At 37.2% G+C, this 26737-nt stretch overlaps 1 protein-coding gene across 5 annotated transcripts in view; it reads right to left on the bottom strand.

The window, feature by feature from the left end:
• Positions 1 to 8658: 8658 nt before the first annotated feature.
• STXBP5L (syntaxin binding protein 5L) overlaps positions 8659 to 26737 on the bottom strand; it is a 360323-nt gene continuing 342244 nt past the window's right edge. For 4 of the 5 annotated variants that reach the window (XM_060010734.1, XM_060010730.1, XM_060010733.1 and 1 more), the window contains 5 exons: positions 19947 to 20307; positions 15460 to 15625; positions 12894 to 13005; positions 10705 to 10925; positions 8659 to 10128 (listed from right to left, as the gene is read on the bottom strand). In XM_060010734.1, coding sequence (XP_059866717.1) covers positions 10087 to 10128; positions 10705 to 10925; positions 12894 to 13005; positions 15460 to 15625; positions 19947 to 20307 — 902 coding nt within the window. In that variant the 3' untranslated portion in view covers positions 8659 to 10086. The remainder of the gene's footprint in view (positions 10129 to 10704; positions 10926 to 12893; positions 13006 to 15459; positions 15626 to 19946; positions 20308 to 26737) is intronic. The other variant, XM_060010732.1, reaches the window with a different exon arrangement.

Raw genomic sequence — 26737 nt, 5'->3', positions numbered from 1 at the left:
TTTAAATGGCACTTCAAATTAGAGGTGAAGGGATAAGTCATTTAAAAATAGGGGTGTAATGATATGTTTTCCATTTGTAAAAGTATGGAGACTCCAGATGGATTAAAGGCTTAAATATAAAAAATAAAACTTTGAAAGTAAAGGAGATATGAGAGTTTATTATTTTATAGATGTAAAGGCCTTTAAAACAAAGTTCAAAAATCATAAAGCTAAAAGATGATAAAATTTGACTACATTAAAAGAAAAAAATCCTCAATATGAAAAAGTGATGACATCAAGATACTGAACAGCCTAGTCCAGGAGAAGGGCATAGATAACCCCAGAGGGCTCCATAGCCTAGATGAGTCTGAGTTAGCAAGTGAGACCACAGGGCCCTGCCCCAAACAAGAGAGCAAGGCACACATTCACTAAGTGTACTTTAGCACAAATCAGTGAAAGGTGCTCAAGTGTCTCGAACAGACCTGCCACTGTTATAGAGGGAATCACAGAGGACTCAGAGTGAATCACAAGGACCAGGACCCTTCTTCCTTTACACCGAGTTCATGTAAGCCTTCCTCTAAACCCAGAAACCAATCATCTTTAGGAAGACTCAAAAATAAGGAAAAAGCAGTTATACAAAGTAACTACACTAATTTCCAGAGTTATACTAAAAATCAATAATAGATAACCTGTGGTAAAGAGTCTGACTCCATCTCTTGATGTTTGCTGACAAGTTTCAAGCCTCACCCCCTCTTTTCCCCTCCAGCCCCATGTCTGGGTGAACTGAGAAGAAAGCCTGAGTGCTCCCCTCTTTCCAGTGCAGCCTCTCTCTGCAAACTCTGGTCCCACTCCCAACCACAATAAAAACCCTAAACCAGTCTCTTTACCTGTGCTCTCAAGCCATTTTAGACCATTTTGAGTGCTACCCTCCTCTCCCCAGAAAGCCTCTTTATGTCAATAGTAAATCTTTTTTGTGTCCTCCTAGGGTGTGTGTATGTGTCATTAGTCTTAATATCCAAACCAAATTTTGGGTAGGGTGTCTAGTCTACTTCTGTAGGATTACCACAACAGAACTATTAAGAGAACATAATAAAAAATTACAAACAGACAAGTCACAAAAGAGGGGGTAAGAACGTAAACATAAAAAGGAGTTCAATTTCACTAATCAGGAATAATAAAAACAAGATGCCATTTTCACCTTTCAGATTGAGAAAAAATTAATATTGAGAGTGGGCAAAGATGTAGGGCAACAGTAGTTCTCATATACTGGTGAAGAATAGTTTAATTGGCAACATCTATTTAAGAGGTTTAAACCAGCACACCCTTTGACTGAATTCCACAGTATCTTCCCTGGAGAAACACTTGCAGATATGCTAAATGCATGTGCAACAATGTTCACTGCAGTCTTGTTTGTAATATTGAGGGATTGGGAAATATCTAAATGTTTACTAGTAGAGTAATAGTAACAAAGTATGCTTTATTGACACCATGCAATAATATAAGTAAGTTAAAAAGAATGATTGATGTTTGAAGTACTGACCTGGAAAGGTATCTCAGACACAGTATTTGAATAAGCAAGTTGCAGCAGGGAAGAATGTTTGGAAGGAAACAAACCAATAACTAGTACAGATAAGGAGGTGACCAAGGGAAATTGCACTTTTATCTTGTCTAAATTTATTATTTGGTGTCACTACAAATATGTATTCATGTATTACATGTGTAATTAAAACACATTTTTGAAAGAAAAATTTTAAATAATGTTTGGATTCCCAAACCAGCTCAGAACTACTCTTTAATCCATAAAGCAGCTGTTCATTTGCTGTGAAAGGTAGAAGACAATGTTTTTGAAATGCAAGTAAATCAACAAAATTGAAAGTATTTTTTAATTTTTATTTATTTATTTAGTATTTTTTATTTTTATAATTTTATTTTGAAATAATTTCAAACCTAAATAAAAGTTTCAAGAATAGCACAAACATTCCCACTTAAGTGGGAAACCACACTTAAGTTTTGTGATTTGGGCCAATTATGTCTTATATAGCAAATCGGTCCAATTCCAGATCATGTGTTGCACCCACTTGTCACGTCTCCTTAAATCTGGAACATCCATCTTTCCTCTACTTTCGTGACCTTGGAAAGTTGGAATACAAGGTAGTCATTTTATAGAATGTCTCTCAGTTTGGTTTTATCCAATATTTCCATATTGTTCATTTTTGTCAGAATTATCACAGAGGTGATGCTGTGTTCTTTTCATTACATGCTGTCAGATGGCACATGATTGTTCCCCTACTGGTGATGGTAACATTGATCACCTGATTAAATATTGTCTGCCGGGTTTCTCCAGTGTAAAATTATTTACATATATTGTGTGTGTGTGTGTGTGTGTGTGTGTGTGTGTGTGTGTGTGTATGGTGATTAGTAAGTACTTTTTGTGAAGATACTTTGAGACAATGTAAATATCCTATTCCTCTATCCCACGTTAACTCGCTAGTTTTAGCATCCACTGGTATCTGTTGTCCATATTATCACTACAGTGGTTGCCAAAGAGAAATCTGAAAATTCCATCCACATTTATTGACATTCTGCAGTAAAGAAGAGCTTTCTCTTTTCCTAATTAATCAATTAATGTCAATGTGGACTCATGAGTTCCTATTTTATTCAATTCCTATCATTACTTTTTGATACAAATTATCCCTGATTTGGCCTGTATATTCCTTTTCAAGCTGACTTCTGTGTCCTTTTGACACATCCCCATGATTCTTTGAATATTTTCTGGCACAAAAACATGCTTCACCCTTGAAATCAGCTATTTCTTCAAGGAGCCCCAGTTCCTTTTAACAGAGAATAGTGTTTAGAAATAAAAATCTAGGCACTAGGTATATTCCTTTTTCCTCAGGTGCTGTTCCCAGTCCTCTCGGTGTTCGGACTTAGGATATGCATGTGTACAACACACGCACACACTTAGTTACATCATATATATGTGTGTGTATGTGTATATATAAAACTCATACTGACAGTTCAAATTCTAGTCCAGTGCTACAGAGGTTATTCTCACTTTCCCTTTTACTTGTTCTTCTCCATCAGTGAGAAACCTGCCTCTTGCCTCCTCAGTGTATTCACCCAATTGCTCAGTCCCTAATCTCCTGACCTGCTGGGCTGGCTTCTGCCCTGTTCCACCGCCTCCCTCACACAGGCACCGCTACTGACCACCTGAGGGCTGACCCTGCCCTTCGCTCCAGCTCTGTCCTCCTGTGGGCTGTCCCTCTCACCCTGCTCCAGTGCAGTCCCTACGTGGGGCTGTGGTCAGAACTTGCTCAGGTTGGTTGACTTTTGGACTGAATGAATGGACAAAGAAAAGAGGGAGGGAGAGAAGGAAGGAAAAATGTCAAATCAGTATTTTAAACACTGAATTACAGCTACGTGAAGCCTGAGTGATTGTAATTCAAAGAGGGTGAGGAAGTAAATGGATCCTTTTGAGAAAATTGCGAAGGGGAGACTGGGTATTTGGATTTTTAAAGAGTCTATCTTAATAGTTTTAACTTTAAATCAGAAAACATTCTTTAGCCTAGGGTTGGTTCGGTTTTTTTCCCATTTTTATATAGACCGAAACTAGGAGGGAAATTTGGTGGTGGTGGGAAATTTTTTCTGAAATACTTAGACAGCACTTGGAAGAGTAAGAGTAGTTGGCCAAGGCCACAGTGGAGGTAAATATAAAGAAAGTGCATGAAGAGGAATTAACCATGCAGCTGAAAGCCAGAGGAGCAGAAGAGTGCTGGCTTTCTGGGGGACTTTTGGAGGTGCTGGTTAATGTATGTTCATAATAACCAGTAGGTGGTGGTGTAAGCCCATAATAGCTTATTTTTTTTGCCTGCATTGGATTAAAGTCTGAACTTTAAAAAAGTGAGGAAGTAGGTATGAATGTTGAATTTGTAAGTACATCTTATTTATTTCTACCATTTTAGATTAATAAACTAGTAAAATCTTTCAGTTTGGGGAACTTGTGTTCAGTTTTTTTTTTTTACCCCTTTCTCTATTTTAGTTCCAATACATATGCTTTACATCGCTCCCCCACCCACCTCCCCTTTTTAAAACAATTTTAGTTTGCAAAACCATAGTTCACACTGTTGCAAATGAGGGTCTTACCTCTGTCCACATTTAATCTTGGCAACAATCATTAGTGGTGTATGACATAACATAAGAGAGCATCTATGTACAAACATATACAATTTTATTGATATCTCTACAGACTACAAGAATTTTAAGTATAGTCACAATTGCTGAGTGCAACAGAAAAATAGTAATTTGTCATTTTCTGAAAAGATGCAAAAATTCTTAAGATGAAAGAAAGATACATCAATGATGTCATCTGTTTCTTATTTCCTAGAATAAAACATCACATAATTAAGTACTAAAAATTATAGGTTATTAGAGATTTTGATCCTGTGCACACTTGTCCATAACTACCACCTAGTTTATTTTCTGGCTTTGCAGTTGAGAAGGATGGGCCAATACCAGAGGGGAGCAGTGTGAGAGGAGAGAACTCTTCTGTTTTCTCATTGACTAGTATTGCGTTGGATAGGCGGACTCTCCCGTTTTTGAAGGTGAAATCACTCTTTCAGGGCACTGGAGGCCACATAGTCAGCTGCAGGCATTCTTCTCCCTTTAAACACATGTCCAGTAACTAAGAAAATAAATCCAAACTCCTTTGCCCTGAGAGCAAAGACAAAAATCAAAAAGGGAGAGTTGCTCTCCCTTCTTGCTAAGATCAAATCCAATAAAATATAGCTGTGGCAGAACCAGGTACCTGGTACCCATGTCTCCTCCAAATGAAGAATGAGTAATAAATTTGGACCTGATTTGGTAAATGATTGTTTTGAGAATTTCTACTATCCCACTATTGAGAATTAGTTTTCCACTTCACGTTGCATGGTATTAAATTTCTTATGATATCTTTGGTGTCTGGTGATGTCACATGTATAAGGCAATCGAAACCTAGATGTTTGAATTGGAATAATTAGTGGCCAGTCATATAGGAGAAAATCACAAAGACAGAGATGTTAAGAATTAATGGGGCACTGCCTGGTCAGAAATTTTTACAGAACATTTGTTTTGGGTTGCGACACAGAATAAATATCAATCTGGCCAATATCTCCAATATCTTGTTTTCCTTGACCCCTCAGAAGTGGGGCTGAGACGCCAGTCAGGGTAGACAAATGTGTCTTCCTTAGTAATAGTTATCAACCTTGGCTGGACATTGGAACTATCTTGGAGGCTTTCAAAAACACTGATGTTTGGTACCCACTCTGAAAGATTTTGGTGTAACTGGGAATTTTAGAAGCGCCTTAGGTGATGCTTATGCACAGCCAAAGTTGAGAATCACTTCCCTACATAAATGTATAAATAGACCAACTGTGCCTCGGTTCCTCATCAAAGCTTCTTATGCTTCACTCTGGCTCCCATGTCCCTTTTTACCCCAGCCCGCTTGTACCAAATTGCACTTTCTCTTCTTTCCTAAGTCAGACCTTTCCTATTTTGAATTTTGTCCTTTCAGGGCTATGTTGTCTGCACATATACACAATAAACTTCTACAGCCATGCTCCCTGGAACGGTGCAATCCAAATACATGACTTACTGGCAAGTATTTCTGGCCCCTGGAGCAGTGTGTCTTTGAAACAGTAACGTCACAAGTGGGGTTGGGGCTACAGAAGACATAGGTGAAGAAGCTGCAAAGGCTACCACTTTTCTCCTGATGCAAAGGGCAGGCCTCGCAGAAACATCTGACTCTTGACATTGCCCTCTCAGAACAAAAGTGGTCAAGTTAACAATGCCTTCCCATGGACACGGGCTATAATCACACAGATACTCCTGGGTTGTCCCAATGACCCTAAACCAATGAGAGGGCTTTTAGCTTACTCTTCTAAATATGCTTCATTTTTCCCTTCTGCCAAACATTTTAAAACCAAGTATCTCAAAGAGCTAATCTTAATCTTCTTCAACCAAACTTGGGCATAATCTTTATTTTCCTTTTCCTTCCTCAAAGCCATGGTGATCCCTTAATGCAGATAACAGACACATGGTTCACATTTTAAAAAAGGACTCCAACGGTAAACTTTTTCCTTTACAATCCCTTAAGATCTTCGAGTACTAGAGACCTGGATTCTGATTTATTAACTGGAGAATCATTCAAATGCTATATGAAAGATTTGAAACATTATCTTTATGACTGAATTATCAGAAAACATCTCACTCAGTTCTGTCACCATCCTTCCAAAGTTAGTCAGATAATGGCCATGATGATGATGGGCACTAAGTCTGGGTCTCAATGAAGTGTAGAAAGCAGAGCTGGCAGTACTGCTTTTGCAGTGGATTAAAATAAATGATAAATCAATCATCCATCCCTCCAAACTCCAAGGTTAATGGATGATTTCTTGGTAGGGATTATTGCTCGCATATTAGAACCAGGAAAAAAAATACCTCTAGCTCCATGATGAATTATAATGCTAAAGGCCCATTTTCTCCTGGGACACTAAGAAGGGGTTATCTCTTCAGGGAATCATAATGAGATATGGTCAACTTGTAGAGAGACTGTGATTTGCAAGCCTTATCTTCTGATGTCACCTTAAGCAGACAAAATGTAATTTTGATGACAACTAAGGCTCAGAGTCATTTTCTCTATCATTGTTCAAGTTACTAGGAGTATTTTTCTTATGTTCTAAGATAGAGGCAAGACATTTAAATAGTAGAGAAGAGAGATGTAAAGTATTACATGGATCAACAGTACTCATTTTCTAAAGATGATGATGGTGAGATGGTGGTGTGTGTGTGTGTGTGTGTGTGTGTGTGTGTGTGTGTGTGTGCGTGTGCACGCGCATGCTAAGGTCAGTGCAACAGAAATGTTCAAAGAGAAAAATCACGTCCATATTAGATTCTTGTTATTGCTATCTCTGAATTAGAAAAATAATTTTGATACAGTAAAACCTCATTAATTTGTATTCCACTAATCAGGAGTCTGTGGGATGAAGTTACCCTTATATTAAGAAAGGGTTTATAAAAACAATATTGAAAGACGAAAAGAACCTATTCTTTTCAAGCATTTCAGAAGCACCTTACTTCCAATTGACGTGCCAATTATAAACTTTTGATCTATTCATTAAAGCCAGTTTTAAGCACTTCTGTGAAATGCTATTTTGTCCTTTCTGGTATTTTTTCTGTATGCTTTAAAATATTCTGTAATTGTTATCTTTCAGTGATTCATGTAAGCTTTCCCCAAAATAGCATTTTATTGCATATGAACCACACATGTAATTTTGGGTATAATAATTTGTTACTGTGTACTAACAATGTTTAATTTTATACAAGACATATTACATATTCACACTTAATCTGTCTCCAAATGATGTAGAACAGTGGCTCTCAACTGGGGGTAATTTTGTCAATGGCTGGAGACATTTTTGATTGTCATTTTGGGGCGGGTGGGAGTGGGGGTCGCTAGTGGCATCTAGTGGAGAGAGGCCAGGGGTGCTGCTAGACACCTGCAGTGCAAAGGACAGTGCCACATAACAAAGAATTTTCTGTTAACAGTGCCATTGTTGAGAAACCCTGATACAGAACAAGTTAAGTCACATCCTATTGGGGCTTTAGAGATAGTCATTGAATTTAATGCCACTTTGGGCTTTATTTCATTGCTTCTAAAATAAACCAATATTTTACTCTTAGGTTTTTTTTTAAGTATAGAAATGATAAAGTATTTGTTCAGAAAATCAGAAAACTGGGTCCTTAAAACTGATGGTACAAATAGTGCAGTGCAATTTGCCTACCAGTGTTTTCCAAATCCTGGTCTCAAGTTTCTTCAGTATTTTTACTATATAATTTTATGTATCATGTTTGTATTTCAAAGTCAGGTTCTGTTACCCTAAGGCTGTTCACAGGAGTCTGGAGAGATTCCTAGAGAGGCTTTTTTGAGAAATCAGGAGAATTCAAGGACTCTGAGAAATGCTATCCTGGTATACATTTTCTGACTCTTTCCCCCATCTCTTTTCAAAGATTACTCTTCTCAAAGATTAATTTGTTCTTCTCAAAATTACTGAGAACATTTGAAAGAAGTGCCACTTTAAACAAATTCACTAAAAATTTAAAAACTAAAAAAACAAGCAGAAATACTATTTTTGGCTACTCAAATAGCCTGGACTTCAGGAAAATGGTGAATTCTTAAGAAACAATGTGAGTCTGGTAAGACCTTGATTAATCAAAATTCAATGAGCCGAACCCATTAATTTTCTTTAAAAAGATTCTTTTTGAAAGAATAACATACATATTATAGGATGGGTCCCAGAATCTGCATATGTTCATTTCCTAAGACTTTTGACTTCCAGAATCATATTAAATGATGGTAGCAGACATCTTTATTTTGTTTGCCTCTACTAGCTCTCTGTTGAGTTATAATAGATAATCTTTTATCATGTTAAGGATATTCTTTATTCCTTTTTTTTTTTAGATGTTGGGGGTAGGAGTTTATTAATTTATTTATTTTTGCTGTGTTAGGTCTTCGTTTCTGTGCGAGGGCTTTCTCTAGTTGTGGCAAGCGGGGGCCACTCCTCATCGCGGTACGCAGGCCTCTCACTATTGTGGCCTCTCTTGTTGCGGAGCACAGGCTCCAGACGCGCAGGCTCAGCAGTTGTGGCTCATGGGGCTAGTTGCTCCACGGCATGTGGGATCTTCCCAGACCAGGGCTCGAACCTGTGTCCCCTGCATTAGCAGGCAGATTCTCAACCACTGCGCCACCAGGGAAGCCTCTTCATTCCATTTTTAAAAGAGCTTTTAATAAGGAATAGGTATTTGGTACCTGTTGACATAATCCTGTGGCTTATGTTATTTAGCCTGTTGAGTGACAAAATTTCTGTTGTCCATAATGGTGACTAAAGCCAAGATAGCAAAAACACCACCACTTTATAACAATTTTTAATAGTAAGTATTGAACCAAAAAGTAATTTCTAATGAAAGCCCTTGTTAATCAGAAATGTCAGAATCCCTTTCCTAAAACATTAACTGAGGTTTTACTGAATCAGACTAAAGAGAATGACCAGTTTGGTCTGTGAGTGTCAGGCTGCAAGAGCACCTTTGAATTGAAGACCCCACTGGGATTGAACAGTAATATACTGTGTAATTGGCAGACAAGGATACAAATGGAGCATTAAAAATATATCACTTTAGAACCTGAAACCAGAGTGAGTGAAATCAGTTCTCAAAGCTAACTACATTGTTCCTGTAAGTCTAGTTTCCCCAAACCTATTGTCAACTCCCCTGCAGAGTATAAGCCAGGCTGAAAAAATGCTTCGAGGTGACCCAACCCTGCACGGTTTGTGACTAAAAATAGCAACTTGTTCTGAAGGTGATAGAAATGGATATAATTGTGTTAGGAATAATTTACTGTACTGGCAATATTTGATTATGACCAAGAACTGTGAATAATGTAAAATATTATGGAGAGAGAAGAACGTTAATCAGACTCTTGCCATAAGAATTCAATAATGTTCTAGATAATGAAAGTTATAGATGAAAAGAAAAGTCTGGTTTTGTTTGTTTTTTCAGTTGGGTATTGCAAATGTACTTGAAATGCACTGATATCTTCTAACACAGATTTTTTTAAATTGTCAGGTGTGGTCCAATTTATAAAAATAGTTTACCATAAATCTTTTTTTCTTCTGTCACAACATGCTTTTTTTTTCTTTTCCTCTTAAGATGTTAATTTATCATGCAAAATTTTTTTTCATTAAGTGCATTAATGGTTTTTGTTTGTACAGGATTTTTTCAAATCAGGACTCCCCGTAGTTCCTAAATGTAAATCCTTAGCAAACGACATGCCAAGATGATAGCTCCATTCCACGTGGGAAGAGGCAAATTCAGCCATATCTTGGGGTTTTAACCAGGGTTCCAGCCTTTGGGTTGTACAGTGTCTCTGATAAGTCTCCCTTATGATAACTTCAGATGGACTGTAATGGAACATTTTGTGGAAGAAACTGTCTTCTAGCAGTTGAATAGTGATGCCGGGAATAAATATGGTTTCCCTGAATAATGGTTTCTCAAAGCAGTCATAGCTTCTTTAGAAGTTTAGAATTGGTACCATTTCTTATCCTTATATTTCAGCATTAACTGCAAAGAAAAAATAGTCACCATAAGATGTTAAAAAATTATTTAAAAGTGCTAATCAAAGCAAGCTCATATTGAGCTAATCATGCATATCAAAATCTCAAAACTTATAAGACTTCCTTTATTTTTTGAAATAAAGTGCATATAGAAAGACTTTTTAAAAAACCAATCAAGCTCTAAAGATTTGCCTGACAGGAAATGATTTTTAATGATTGAGACAAAAAGGGGTGTGTGGATCCCAGCCTCTACTGCCCCCTCACACCTTGTTGGGGGAGATCATGTAATCAACCTAAGTACCTTTTTAGCAGCTGATGCACAATATAGACCCAGTGTACCAGAACCAGTGGATAATTTTCTTTTAAGTCATCCTCTAAGGTAAAGAAGTATCAATATAGTATTAAAAAATTTTTTTCCCTCCAATATGAGGGGAGTTATAATACTTATAAAGAGATCCCAGTTACCTTGGCTCTCACACAGGATTACTTTCAGTGACATCTCTGTTTAGGCTTTCTTTTGCAGGACCTAAATGTTTAAAGTTATTACTGTATGAAGATGCCTTTATTTACTTAGGCAGTTTACCTCATGTGCATGTTTGGAAAATGCTTCTGCACTGGTCATCATGCCTGCAGTTTTCTCTTCCAGCTCTCCTAGCCTCTGTCCTCTCTCATCAAGTGCGATCCGTGCACGAGTCAGCTCTCCCATCACCCCTCCGGCAGCACCTTTCATCCCTTCTATACCACCTGGTCCAGGAATGTGCTGTGCGAGGCTGCGTGATGCTTTTCCTGCTGAAGCTTCCCCAACTGGGAGTTCAAGCCATAGCAATTTAAAACATTCTGTGAGTAATTCAAGTAATTATAGTCAAGTTTATCACCAAAGTACTTACATTGAATTCTACTGTCATAATTCTCATGAAGAGACATATTTGTTCCTATCATAGATCTGTATTTGCAGATGTTAGCATTTACCGAAGAAAAATGCCCATGAAAGAGACTGAGAGAGATATTGGTACCATATGCCTTATTATGTGTGTGTGTGTGTGGGGGGGGGGTGTTCCATACAATACGGCATAATTGCATTTCTTTCTTTTTTTTTTTTTTTTTTTTGCGGTACACGGGCCTCCCACTGCCGTGGCCTCTCCCCTTGCGGAGCACAGGCTCCGGACGCACAGGCCCAGCGGCCATGGCTCACAGGCCCAGCCACTCCGTGGCATGTGGGATCCCCCCGGACCAGGGCACGAACCCGTGTCCCCTGCACCGGCAGGCGGACTCTCAACCACTGCGCCACCAGGGAAGCCCAACTGCATTTCTTGACATTGCTGAATTGGGATGCTCACAATTTTATTGTGACCTCATATTTAACCCATATTAGTGTCTGTTCCAATCTCAGGCCTGATCATTTATTTAAATTTCTGCCCAAGTTGGCATTCCAATCTTCTGTATTCATCTTGCTGTCAGTCTTTGTAGGCCGCAGTTGTCGTTTTTTCAAAAATCTCTGTGTGTGTGTGTATGTAAATACTAGAGAATGGGGTGTATGCATGATGGGCATTAATAAACATTTGTAGGAACTTTATAAAAGACTAAAAATTTCCCCATCATTTACAAAGCGCATTTTCACTTAATTTTAATGAAGTAACTTTTAAATATTGAAAAACAGCTCTCTTAGTAAAAATTTAGTGAGAATTCCCAAGGATATAACATTAGGAATGGAATCTAGATCAGTTTTTTAAAAAATAAGAGGCTTATTGAGATAAAATTCACATATCATAAAATTCACCACCACCCCTTTTTTTAATTTTTGGCCAATGCTGCACAGCTTGCGGGATCTTGGTTTCCAGAACAGCGATCGAACTCCTGGCCCCGGCAGTGAAAGCTCCAAATCCTAACCACTGGACTGCCAGGAGATTCCCAAAACTCACCCTTTTTAAGTGTACAATTCAGTGGTTTTTAGCATATTCACAGATTTGTGCAACTATCACCACTGTCTAATTTTAGAACATTTTCATCACCCCAAAAAGAAAACTCTGTACCTATTAGCAGTCCCTTTCTAGTCCCTCCTTGCCTCAGTCCCTGGCAACTATTAATTTACTCTCTGTCTCTATGGATTTGTCTATTCAGAACATTTTGTATAAAAGGAATCATACAATATGTGGCCATTTTTGTCTTCCTTCTTTAATTTAGCATGATGTTTTCAAGGTTCATCCATGTTGTAGTATGTATCAAACGTCATTCCCTTTTATGGCTGAATACTATTCCATTGTATGGAGGTACCTAGATCTTTTGCATAGTTAAAAATTCAAAAAAGGAGTTTTGATCTGTAAGACCAAATGGTGGGTGAGATATTCTGGAAAATGTATTCTTAATTTATCTCTGAAAATGTTCCCTAGTATCTTTCTACTGCATTTTGATTATTGTTCATCAGAGTTTCGCAGGTAGATTTTTTTAAAGTAATTTATTCTGTACCATTGGTAAACCTTGAATTCTGAATAAATAATCTGTTTCCTAGAAGTAAAGGCAGGCAGATTCAAAAACATTTTTTCAGATTTTAGTAATCAAATGTCTTCACCCTGCCTTGCAGGTATGATCTACCTGCAAATGACACATTTATTAGCTTACTCATTTTTTGTATGAATTGCATGTACTATGAATTGCATATACTATTAGAATTGCATCTAATATAAAGTGACCAATTTTATTCATGTTTGGTAAACAAATAGTTTTCATGGTATAGAAGCAAAACGCTAGTCTAGAAATAGGTCTTCTGTTACTCACAGAGCTCTTCTCTGTCAAATGTTTGTCCACTTCCACCAAACAGTCCTTTGAGAAAGCCTCTGTTTTGAGCTTCTGGTGTCTCTATGGGAGTAAACAAATCTCCTAGCATGTCCTATATCAGATCAAAAGAAAACAGCATTAGACTAAGAGTAAAGTAACAGATCAAAAGATAACATGGTGGCAGGTTAGAGCATGTCATGAAAAGGCAGTCTGTTCTCCATATATTTTCCTGGTGATTTTTGCTTTGCTCCCAGTTCTCTCTGGCCTTTCTTTCTCCATCTCCTTCCTTTCCCTTCCCTTCTCCAAGAACTGACATCCTAAAATTTTCACTTTTCTGCCCTCTTCGTTTCTTCCTTCTACAATTAGAAAGCATGGGACGCTAATATTCACCCTAGGATTAATTTACACTTGATCAGTGACTGCCAATCTAGACTTCTGATTCTTTTTCAATTACCATAGCGTCTTTCCTGTCCTAGTTCCCTTTCTGGAACCAGGTGGTGTGTAGAGAAAGGCTGGATTTATTTTTATATCACGTACAAAATAATGAAGTAGCTCAAGATAATTTAAATGAGTCAAAGTAGGCAGCTACTGCATGGTGAGGTAAAATTGTTCTTAATATTTGATGTAATTTAGAATGACTGGGGAGATATCTTGTTAGAAACACAGATGCACTGGCTTTATTCCACATGCACTAAATCAAAATTTGCATAGATGTATTCTGGTTATCTGTATTTTTAACTTGCTCTAACTTTTCCTAACTTTTAACTTGCCCTAAAAAGTTTTAACTTGCTTTGGTCTTTCTAAAGCAGACCAAAATTTGAGAACCATTGGTTTGGAGGAAGGAACTTCAACCCAAAGTCAGACCGTTGACCTAATATCAGTTTGTCTGTGAACTTGCAGCATGACTGTCATCATCATCCCCTTTCACCTCTACTCCCCAGACCTGTGCTCTTCCTCCGAATCCTTTCTCTTTGGAAATGGCTGCACCATCTACTTAGTTCCCCAACCCAGAAATACAGGAATAATTATTAATTCCTTCCTTTCCTTCACTCCTACATCTAATAACCCTCCAATCCGACTGATTACACTTTATAGCCATTGAATCTGCTAACTTTTCTCTCTCCTCACTGTTGGCTGCCTTATTTCAAACCACTATTATTTTTGGCCTTAATTATTTTAAAAAGCCTCCAAATTTTTCTCCCTACTTTTAGTCTTAATTCCACAAAACTAATTGCCATACTGCAACCAGAATATTAGCTTTAATAAACAAATTTGTTAAACCTTTTCAATGACTTGCTATTGCCCTGGGGATAAATGCCAGATTCCTTAAGGAGCTTACAAGGTGTTCCAAGCTCTGTTCTTGACTAACTCTCCAGCATCAACCCTTCACTCTCTCCACTTCCCAACTCAGCACTTTGTTGGAAGTTGCCTGAACCTTGGGGCTGTCGCATGCCTCTGCTCTGTCAAGAATATTATTACCTTTTCCATCTCCAGCCATCCATTCCTATGGATAACTCCTATTCATCCTTCACAACCTTTTTCTAACTACCCCTTCCCTTTTGTTCCATCAACCCAGGTGCCCCTCTCACATGTCTCCCCAGCACCGGCACAGCCATATAACAGCATTTTCCAGAGTATTGTGGTTGTCTGTTTACTTATCTCTCCCTCCACACTAACAGGTAGGGACTCGTATCTTGTTTATGATTGTGTTCCTAGAGCCCAGCCAAGTACCAGGCATATAAAAAAACTCTAAGTATTTGTTGAATAACATTTATTATTATTTATTTTTAAAGCTTATTATGTTCCAGGCACTGTGCTCAGTGCTTTATATGAATTCTTTCTTAATTCTCACAGCAGTGCTTCAAGGTAGTAGATTAAGTAAAATGGCCAAAGTTATATAAGTGAGCAAAATGCTACTTAAATAGTTCAGAGCTTATGCTCTGAACCTCTATATTGTAATGAATGGGTTTTAGTTTTCTTATTTCTAAAATAAGGAGGAGAAACCAATTAAATCCCTAAGATGCCTTTTAACATTTTGTGACCATATTTACTTATCCAAGGTTAGATAGCCTTTTATATTTGTTTCTAGGTTCTGCTTAACCGCTATGATCAAAGACAAATGCCCAATTCTAACCTACAGGATATGTATTTATTTTGTATGGCTCTTAATCACAATTAAGATTTCTTTAAAAAAATTTCATTAACTCCCTGAATTGTATGCAGAATTTTTGTGTGTACATACATATTCCCCACCCTGGAGGAAGATTTTCATAATCTTTCAGAGGATTCTCCATAGGCAAAAAAACCAATAAAACACACAAAACAACCATTGATATGTATGATCACATTCTTCGCACATCCCGTTTTTTCTTATTTTTTTCTGTGTATATCTGGAACCACACTAGAACTTGGTAGCATCACAATGATGAACATATATTCAAAACATGTTCTAGGGCAGGCATATTTATTGTCTGGCTCAATAATATTTTAGCTTTTAGACATCTTTCTAACTTTTTCTCTTTTTACAACTGTGTCCTATGTTTATTCATAAATGTGCCTGACCTACCTGTAGATTATCACACATCTCTTGGCTGTATGTTAACCGCTGAATTTCAGTAGGAGAGACAAGGTATAATGCCTGTCCTTCATTGGTAAAACAAAACGTCCGTGCTATCCTCATGTCTGTCAGTGGCAAATAATTAACATCCAACATTGGGCGAAGACTAGGTAGGCTGAATGGAAAAAAACAAATCCACATTTCATTTTCAAGTTGTTAGAAGCTTTTAATTTCTTTGTATAAAATGTGCAGATCCTTACATGAAACAATACTTTTTATACCACTACTTTATGGTTGTTTCTTTATCCTCTTGAATTTTCAATGGTAGTAAACTAGACTTTCACATAAAATCATATTCACAAAAAATTATGGGCACAGTTCTTCTATCTTAATCCACACAGATACTTAGCAAATGTCTTTGAAGGATGGATTAAACGCAGTGGCCAGCAATTTCAAAATGCTTTTTGGAGCTTTTCACAGGTTCCTACAGTACAGTTATAATCTTTGATTATGGCAGAAACACCACAGCTAGAAAGTGGCTGCCTGCATACTTGGTCCATTGTCTCTTTTTAAGGCAGAACTGGGTCTGAGGAGGTTATACACTGATGAAGTGGGTCTTGTTCACTGTGCCTGGGAATGGAGTGGCTTTGCTCCCCATTCCTTTACTTCCTCTATACACAGAAAGTGAAAATCACCTATGACTTAGGGCACCTGCACTGAAGGGATGATTAATAAACAAACATGGCTGGGGGCTGTAACAGAATTAGTTACAAATAATAGATCAAAATTTGCACATCCAAGCTAATACCACATCTCAAGTGTCTTACTGATTGGCTCTATGCTTATCCTAATGTTGTAGTCAAATGATTCTGCTTACATATTTATAAAAATGTACTTTTGGATACTGTCACTGGAGCCAGATTTACAAACTACTAAAGAAAACCAATCTCGATGCTTTTAAAGCACATCTCTAATGCCAAAAAGAGAAAAATAAACTTGTAGTTAAATCTCAAGCTTTGAAATCATTCTACTAATTGTAGTGTGCACAATGATTTTAAATTAACCCAGATCATAAAACCAGCACCTTGAAAAAAAAGTACTTATTTCTCTTATCAAAGTAGTTTGTAATTACAACTTAAGCCCTAGAATCTTACCATATAAAATGGGACCTGAAATCTGTGCTATAGGAATAAGTTTTTCATGAGGTCCTAGTGCTGTGCTGTCCAATATGGTAGCCACTAGCCACATGTGGCTATTGAGCAGTTGATATATGGCTTGTCTGATTTGAGATATTCTGTAAGTGTAAATTATATACTGAATTTCAAAGATTTAGTATGAAAAAAGTATATTAAAAATACATGTGATGGCGTTTGAAGTAACAAAGATCCTTAGGATATGAGTCCAAAACAAACCCAGTTAAACAGACTTCCATTCATTCAGATTAATGGGCTGTGGTGGGGAAGAGGTTCCTATGGACTTTCCTGATAAGTTGTGTTGTCTATGTAGCATAATAAAAGTAAGCCAACAAAATACAACAGGTGTAATCACTTTTGGTAGGAAAAGGAAAGAGTAAGTCAATTGCTAAGGTCTAGGAAACAAGTACTCTTAAAGATGGAAAAAAAAAAGTTTTTTTCTGTGCAAGGACATTTTTATAAGGAAATAGTGTCAGGTAACTAAAGATGGTTCCCACTAAAAATGGCTCTCTCAGCCCAATTTGAGAACTTTATACATAGATAAGCCTCTTGCATCTCTCTCTACTCTTTTCTAGGTCTGGGTACATTGGCACATGAGCAATCATACCTACCTAGCAACTATCTGAAAACTAGGACTTGAGGAGATTGGGCTCAGTGTAGTTAAGTTCTGCATTGGAAGTACGGAGTCCTAACCACTGGACTGCCAGGAAAGTCCCGTAGTTAAGTTCTGACAGGGTCTGGAAAGATCTGGGAATATGCTTAGCAAGGTCAGGAGCATGCCAATTTGTAGACTCCAGTTACTCAAGCCACATGTTTCCTAGCCACACCTTACACATTACTAAAATCATGTCAAAATCACTTTTCAAATATTTTTGAGATCCTCGTGAACACAAAGAGTTTCCACTAGGACATAATATTAAAGTAGTCATTATCATGTAAAACAGCTTTTACAAAGGGCAGAGACAGAGAGATCATTTTATCTTTCCTATTGCTATGACTCCTGTTGCTTTTTAAACTCTTGCTTTTCATTTCTCAAGAAATTCCCCTCCTCATAAATGTAGATGTAGCATGTATTCATTTAAGTAGAAATTAATTTTCAGATGTACCATTTAAGAAAAGAAGACATACTAAAATTTTGCAAAAACAGGGTAAGTAGTCACTATCAAGCTAAAAACTCAATTGCGAAATAACATTTTTGAGTGACCAAACGTGAGCTCAGGGGAGTGTATACACACATTTTTTTTTCCTTCTAAACTAAGGCATGTCTAGGAGTTAAGTCGTTATTTTCAAACAAGACTGGAATGGCCTTCAGAAATCTTTAAAAAGAGCTTGAGAAAGAGAAACCAGATGAAGAGAGAAAGAGTAAGAAATATGTAAGAGAATGAGCAGGCCATAAATGATTTTATGTTTTCAAAACTTTCTCCTTCATTAACTACTTCTTGGCTTACAAATCTACTCATGTCTCCCCTATTAAATAAAACATAACAATAAAAACACTCTCAAACACCCAGGTTTGCTCTCGAACTACTTTCCTGTCTCTCATCTCTCTTTTTACCAAAATTTCCCCAAAGAATACTGTCTCAGGGGTTGGCAAACTTTTTTTTAAAGAGCCAGATAGTAAATATTTTAGGCCTCCAGTGCAACTACTCGACTCTGCCCTACTGTGCACAAGCCCCTCTGGGCAGTATGTAAGCAAGTGGGTGTGGTTGTGTTCCCCGAACCTTTGTTTATGGCCATTGAAAATTTGAATTTCATATACTTTTCACATATCATGAAATATTCTTCTCTGATTTCTTTCAACAATTTGAAAATGTAAAAACCATTCTTAGCTTGCAAGCTTTACAATATCAGATTTGGGGGAGGGCAGGGTAGATATGGCCTGGGGCTGTAGTCTGTCAGCCCCTGATGTATGCCACTGCCTCTTCTTGCCCCCTTGAAATTTAGTCTTACCTCCACCGTGCTCCTAAGATTTGCTTTCTCAAAGATCACTAATATCTAGGTGCCAGATCTAGGGTTTTTTCTTGTACTACCTCTTGACCATCGTTTTGATACTCTGCTGTCGTTTTCATTTCATGAAGTTCTGCTACTCTGATCCTTTTCCTAGCTCTCTGATGACTTCTCAATCTCCTTTGCTGGAGTTTCTTTTTTCTCCACTACATAAATGTAGACATATGCACCCCTCCCCCTCAATTTTTGTCCTAAGACCAGTCTATTTCTCCGCTTTTTTTATAGTGTCCTCTTTGATGATTTCATTCACGACTACAACTTTCACTAATGCATTTACGTAAATGGTTTCCAGAGCTGTATCTTCCATCCCTATTTTTTTAAGAGTCCAGACCTTAAATTGCTGGCTAAACTTCTGCAGGCTGGCATATAAGCACCTCACATTCCAAGCATTCATTCTCAATTCATTCCCAAACTTCTCATTATCAGTCTTTCTAAATTCTGACTTTCTTATCTGCTAATGACCTCACTATTATCCAAGTTCATGATAAAACTTTTTAACCTTTAAGTTCTTTTCTAACCCTGAGATTTAAAGACCTCCATTACCTTTCACAACCAATTGGTTTTACATTCAGCAAATTTCCCTCAATTATCCCTCACATCTGTTTCCACCTAGCCTTCAATATAGTTACGACTTCAGTTCAAAAGCGCATCCAAGCTCTCCCTCCATGTATATTTCTTAATGCATAGCTAGAGCAGGTTAAAATAAAATGACTTTTAGTATACTGTTCAGTATTGATCTCACTTTTTCCTAGACTTGCAACCTCAGGCAAATTTGTTAACATATGTAAAATGGAGGATGCAAATAACACTTTATTTTCCTATGTCCTAGAGAAGTTATAAGGATAAAATTAAATTCTGTATGGAAAATTCTTGTGTGTACTATGAAACATAGTAAAGGTAACAGTTCATTTCTTTTCCTTGTAGTTTATTCATCTTCATATATCCCGTGCCTAGCATAGCATCTGGGAGATAACATGTGCTCAATAAATGTTGAATGAATGTGTGGATGACTGGAGAATCACTCTTTCCTTAGATTCCTTGATGTCAATTAACATATTTCATTCACAATGCAAAGCATTTTTAGCAAAAACAAAAAACAAACAAAAAGCAAACAAAAACAAATAAAAACTCAAAGTCTCCTCAAACTTTTGAGCAATAAAACATTCACAAACATAATGAAACAATGATCTCAGGTTGCTTCTTGATAACATCTTGCACATTACACATATACTTTTCATAATTGTACCTTGTTTGCACTATTATGATTACCAGATAATTTATAAAGAAGGCAAGTACCTCATTATCATGATATGCCCATTGGCACAAAAGCATGCCAAGCAGGCACTGTTACACATGACCACCACATCTGCTTGCAGTATAAAAGATGTCTCGGTGATGTTGTGAACATAGAGGCAAGTCTGAGAAGGCAGTGAGAAGACTTTGGCTTGTTTTTCTGAGCAGATTATTGTATACTGATGATCTCCTATTTCTTGGGATGGAGAGGGGCAGTTCATGACCAGCTTTCTTCTCCAAGATTTCTCATTTTCATCTATGTTGTTTGGATCCCTCCAGACTTCATATGGTGGTTGCATTAATCTGCCAGTTCGGTCCATACAGGAGAATGTTAGGACAGCTCCTTTCAATGAGAGGAATGTACCTATAAAAACAATTTCATATCACTGGCACATGAAATTCTAAAACAGCTGCTATTCATCTATGGGTGATAAATGTTTTATATTATGATAATTCATTAATCTATAGTGTCATAATATTGCAGTATTATACATAAATCAGTAGATTTGTGAGTTCGTCAGTTGCAATAACTTGGAATCATAAAAGGTGGGGTCTAAAAGGAGTCTAAGACATCAACTTGTCAAATCCTCTCATTATATTAATGAGAAAACAGAGACCCAGAAAAATGATGAGACTTGGGCCAGGTCACATAGCAAGTCAGTGGCTGAGCCTGGACTAGAACTCAGGTTTCCTAATTCCTAATCCAGTATCCTTTCATTATACTATATAGTATTCATTAAAATACTTTTTTAAAGAGCAAATTTTAGAAAATTTATAATTTTAATTTATTGAATAACCAGCTGAAAAAATAATGCCAACTGATTCCACTTCTTTATTTTATAGACTTATTCACTAGAAAATGCTATTTTTCTTCTTCTGAAAATGAACACTCAGAATATTTCATGAAATTTAAATATCTAGAGTTCATGCTAGCAATTTTGATTGTATTAAAAAAAATCCAAACTAGCTTTGGTGTTTAGGCAGGCTTATGCATCTTTTATACAGAAAAATGGTTTACTCACCTAGACTCTCCAAGGTTGAATATCCATGCCAAACTATTACCTATGGGTGATTTTTACCAGTCCCAGAGACAAGATACAATGAAGCTTAGGAAGTAACTTGGGGTAGACTGACCTTTGGACATTTGCAGATTCTCCCCTAAGCAGCGCCCTAGCAGCCTTTTCTTTCCTTTCTCCTTTGACATCATGTAGAGAGAGTAAGGAAGTTATCCCAGGCTGATATACCTCAGGAGTGTACATGTACCAGAGACTTAGGAAGGGTGTTATAAAAATACATTCCATTTAGAAAGTACTTTATAAAGTATTTAAAATTAAAAATAACATGTTTAGATGATGTAACATGATTTTTAAAAAAAAGCTCAGTAAGTCCAAAATATAGCCTCTACTATTTCAGAAATACACATTACAAAGGAAGCTTAAATTTAAGGACTTCTATAGTAAGATATTAACAATTCGGTCTACAGTAAATAATTCACCAGACAATTAATGAGGATTTTCCTCCTAAAAGAGGTCTTACTGGCTAGAAGTGTACCTTCTCCAGCTTTCCAAATTACCAGTCTTCCCCACTAAAATCTTAATTCATTCAATCAACAAATACTTATTGAGGGTTTACCATGTGTTCTAGGCTCTGTTTTAGGCACAGGGGAATAAAATAGTGAATAAAACAGATAAAAATCTGTACCTTCACAGAACTAACTTTCTATGATAGAGACAGACAATATATACGGTAAGTATATATATGAGATTAGATAGCAATAAGTACTAAGGAAAAAATAAAGCAGAAAAGGGGATAGAAATTCTTGGAAAAGGGTGTGATTAAATTTTAAATAGAGTAGAAGATGTTAAGGACTAATATTTGTTCATTTCCCCTCCCCAAATTCATATATTAAAGCCCTCCCCCCCTCCCCCAGTGTGAATGTATTGATATTTGGAGATGGGCCCTCTATGGGAATATTTAAGGTTAAAGGAGGTCATAAGGGTAGGGCCCTGATCTGATAGAATTGGTGTCCTTATAAGAAGAGACACCCAGAGACCTAGCTCGCTCTTTCTCTCTCTCCCTCTCTCTCTCTCCCCACCTCCCCTCCCCTCCCCTCCCCCACACATAGGAAAGGTCACATGAGTACACAGTGAGAAGGCAGCTGTCTGCAACTCAGGGAGAGAGCTCTCACCAGATACCAACAGTGCAGGTATGTTGATTTGAGACTTCCAGTCTCCAGAAGTGTGAGAAAATAAAATTCTGTTGTTGAAGTCACCCAGTTTGTGGTATTTTGTTAAGGCAGCCTGAGCAGATTTATACAGAAGAGGAGGCTTCTTTGCATTGTACTGTGGAATTAAGGCTCAGGAAACCAGCACAAAATATTCTGGCAACTGTGATTATCCTTTATCTCTGATCCAAGAGTCTCACGTCTTCTATCAGCATCCATGAAACTGGCAACTTAAATTTATTAGCTTGCAAGTAAAGTGAAATCTCAAACTATTCACAGATCTTGACCTTCTGGAGCAGTTACGGGCAGACTTATAGGAGATGAGATCAGAGATAATACGGAGCTAAGTCATGTAGGTTCTTGTAGGACACAGTAAAGACTTAGACTTTTACTTGGTATGAGATGGGAAGATTTTGAGAATAGAGTAATATAATCTAATTTCCATTTAACAGGATCACTCTTCGTGCTGGGTATATCCTAAAGGGAGTCAAGGTTGGAAGAAAGGAGAGCAGTTAAAAGGTTAGTACAATAATTCAGGTGAGAAATGGATAGAGGCTTGCTCAAACCAAGTGGTAATAGTATAAAGGGTGAGAAATGGTCAGAATCTGAGTATATTATAAAGGTCAAGCCAACAGAATATGCCAATAAGTTGGGGTTAGAGTGTGAAAGAGATACAGTGGTCAAGATTGATTCTAATGCTTTTGACCTGAGAAACTGGAAGGATGGAATTGCCATTAACAGATATGGGAAAGACTGTGGGAGAAAGGAAAGGAATATTAGGAACTCAGTTTGGGACATAAGTTTGAGATACTTATTAGACATCCAAGTGTATGTCATATACCTATAACTGGATACCTATATCAGGAATTTGGGGATAGGCCAGACTATAAGTATAAATATATGACCCATTAGATTACAAAAGGCATTTAAGGTAATGAGGCTGGCTGATTTCATGTAGGGCTTGAATATAAATAGAAAACAGAAAAGGTTTAAGGAGTCTGTCTTTGAGCATGCCGGTGTTTTAAGTCCAATGAAATGTAGAGGAGCGAGCAAAGGGGACTGAAAAAGAATGGCTATAAAGGTGGAAGAAAACTAGGTAAATAAAGTATCCTGGAATCTAAGCGAAAAGTGCAATGTTATAAGGTAGGGAAAATGGTAAACTGCAATCTGTTGCTAATGTGTCAGGTAAGATGTGACTTGAGAATTGACCACTGGATTTAGCAGTGAGGTCAGTGATGACTTATATAGAGCTTTTTGTTGATTGGTGTGGGGGAAAGTTTGATTAGAATGCACTCAAGAGAGAATGGGAGAATAAAATTGGAAATAGTGAATATAGCATAACTATTTCAAGGAATTTTGCACTAAAGAAAAAGAAGTGAAATGGGGCATTGTAGGAGAATAGATTCAAGGAGGGTTTTTCTCTTTTAATGGGCGAAATAACAGCATGTTTGTATGCTGATCTAGTAAAATGATGAATATTTATTATAATTATATAAAGGAAACAGGAAAAATTCCTGGATTGACTTTCTTGTGTAGGTGAAAGGGAGTAGAATCTAGTGTACAAGTGGAGACATTCACCAAGTCAGGAGCTTACAGTTCAGTCACAACAGGAGAAAAGGTAGAGACCATGGAGATACAGACAGACAGGTTGGTAGACATGGTGGTGGCAGCTGCTGAAGTTCTTATCTGACCGTTTCAGTTTTCTCAGTGAAAGAGGACACATGGTCATTAGCTGAGATTGAAAACAGTGGAGGAGGTATGGGAGCTCTGAGGAGAGTGGAGAAAGTATGTAATTATTGTTCAAGAGGGTGGACAGAGGACTACCCAGCAGCACAGGAACCCACTTGAGGTTAATGATGATTTATTTCAAAATGAGACTTTTTAGTCTGGTTATATATTCTCCAGCCATATCCAGCTACACAGATACAGAAATAAAGTAGGTAGAATTAAATTTAACCAGGATTGTGATTAACCATATTACGTATGTATGATGTTATGATTTATGATAAATATCTATTTGGTCTTTATTCCTGTTTCTGGCACAGTGCTCTAAAATCCTTGGAATTTCCTGACAAGAGCAACACAGGTGTCTTTCATTTTGTTAATTAGGTGATTGGGGGCCTCACCTAAGGATAGGGGCTTCTTGCCAGGGGAACCAACCAGGTGATCAGAGGGTTAGCACTTTCAGCCCCACCCCCCTACTTTTGGGGCCAAGAAAGAAGCAGGAGATTGAGTTCAATCACCAATGGGCAATGGTTTAATTAATCACACCTGTGTAAGGAAACGTCCATTAAAAACCCAAAAGGTGGGGGTTTGGAGAGCTTCCGGGTTGAGCAGGCAGAGCTGTGGGAGAGAGCTCTTGGAGAAGGCATGGAAGCTCCACGTCCCATCCTACGTTCCCTGCCCTAGGCATCTCTTCCATCGGATGTTCAGCTATATCCTTTTATAGGAAACTGCTAAGCAGTAAGTAAACAGTTTTTTTGATTTCTGTGAGCTGCTGTAGCAAATTAATTGAGCCCGAGGAGGAGGTTGTGGAAACCTCAGGTCAGAAGAACAGGTGACTTGGGATTGGCATCTGAAAGAGCGGGAGGGGACAGTCTCATTGGACTGAGAACTTACCCTGTGTGATCTGACACTATTTCCATGTAGATAGTGTCCGAATTGCGTTAAATTGTGGAACACCCAGCTGGTGTCTCAGAGACTTGCTTGTTTGTGGAGAAAACCTCCACTCATCTGGTGTCAGAAGTGTTGTGAGTGTGGTAGTCGTGTGAAAGTAAAGGAAACGCACAGGAGAAACACGGAAGGAGGAAGGACTGGCTTTTTCCCTATACAGGAGGAAAGAACATTGTTTTCTCCATCCCAGCATGCAAAACTGCATCTGTACTATTATCACCTGCGGCTTATTTAAAAACAAATTCTCAGACTCCATCCCAGACCTACTGAATTAGAAACTCTGAGAATGATTGTAACAAACCCTCCAAGTGATTCTGATACAGACCAAAGTGATGGCTACTGGGATGGATAATCTTTAGGTGTTTTCTCACTCTAAAATTCAGTGATTTAGTGCTTTAGTTCAAATTTCCGTATCATTGATGAGAATTTGTTGTCAAGACAATCAAGATAAATTAATGTGAAATTAAATTTAAAAAGATAAGTGGGCTTTTCTTTGTTGAGAGATTTTTGATTACTGATTAAATCTCCTTATTAGTTACAGGTCTGTTGAGACTGTCTGTTTCTTCATGATTCAGTCTTGGTCGGTTATATGTTTCTAGGAGTTTATCCATTTCTTCTAGGTTATCCTACTATATTAAGAACTATGTATCTAGATCATTGGATTTTCCCAAAGAAGTACATTCTTTTAATCTCTCCATAAAAGAAGGGAGTCTGGCAAGAGTTTGAATTCATGACAGTAGCATGTGACAAAAGGGTATGTGAAATTTCATTTTTTTGATAGTACCTGTAGAGAATTTTATTTTGCTTTTTTAATTCAATGAATTTTCAAATATCTAAAAATCTTAATAGCTTCCCATGTGTCTAGCTATTAAGGGCTTAGACAGATTCCATGCTTTATTCAGCAGTTTCAAGTGACAGTATATCTACTTTGGGGAAAATAGAATTGCTACAAACACATTCAATACAACTAGTAATAAGAACTGTAAACAACTAATAGAGCTGCTACCTATAAGTGGAGTGTGTATATTTGTTTTCCTGTATTAAGCTGTGATTATACTTCAGTCAAATACAATCATTATGCTTGAACTATATTCTTACTGTATTAGTTTTTAAGATATAATGCATGAATTTCACAAATATGTTTGAAATATACACATCTTACATGGAAAGGCCCTAACTAAATACTTGCATAGAGCGAAATTTCTCATCAAGGTTTAGACTTAAGATGAAAAACTACATCCTTCTCATTTGATCTCCAGACAAAACCTATTAACTAGTTTCATATTATATCTGTGAGATAGCACATTCACTCATCTATACATTTGCATAAGTTAATTGTTCTTCATCAGAGAGCTAGATTTTAAAGGAATTAAATGCTAGCAAGTAAGTCTGACATAGGGAGTGGGCTGGGAAAAGTCTAGAGTAGAGGGTAAGTCTAGGAGATATTTCTTGTCAGCAGGCAAAGGACAACACAAGAATACTGTAAGAAAAAGAATAAAGGCAAGAAGATCATCTCTGATATACTTTTGCATATGAAAACAAATATATCTAAGCTTAGATGATATGTAAACAAATATATCTAAGCTTAGATAATATGTAATAAAAAACTGAATTAGTAAGTTAAAATCATATCCTTAGTATACAAAAAGGAAAATCTAGAGAAAATGAGGTAAGTCCATCTACACAAATCTTTATCTCTTACATTTTTAATTTTTCTTTATCAGCCCTTCTTTAAGTGAGGCATGTGTTCATGGGTTTTAAGTTTGTGAAACTAAAATATTTTAACCACAATCAAGTTAAACTCCTTTCTCTTTCCACTGTAATTTTTTTCCAGTTAAGTGACATTGTAGTGAATAGGCATTTCAGGAATCTGGACAAGGGGAAATTAAGATGGGGG

This window comes from Delphinus delphis, chromosome 4 (assembly GCF_949987515.2).
Source record: "Delphinus delphis chromosome 4, mDelDel1.2, whole genome shotgun sequence".
In the NCBI taxonomy this organism is placed as follows: Eukaryota; Metazoa; Chordata; class Mammalia; order Artiodactyla; family Delphinidae; genus Delphinus; species Delphinus delphis.
Note: the sequence above shows the minus strand (reverse complement) of the source record. Positions and strands in the feature narration are given on the sequence as shown.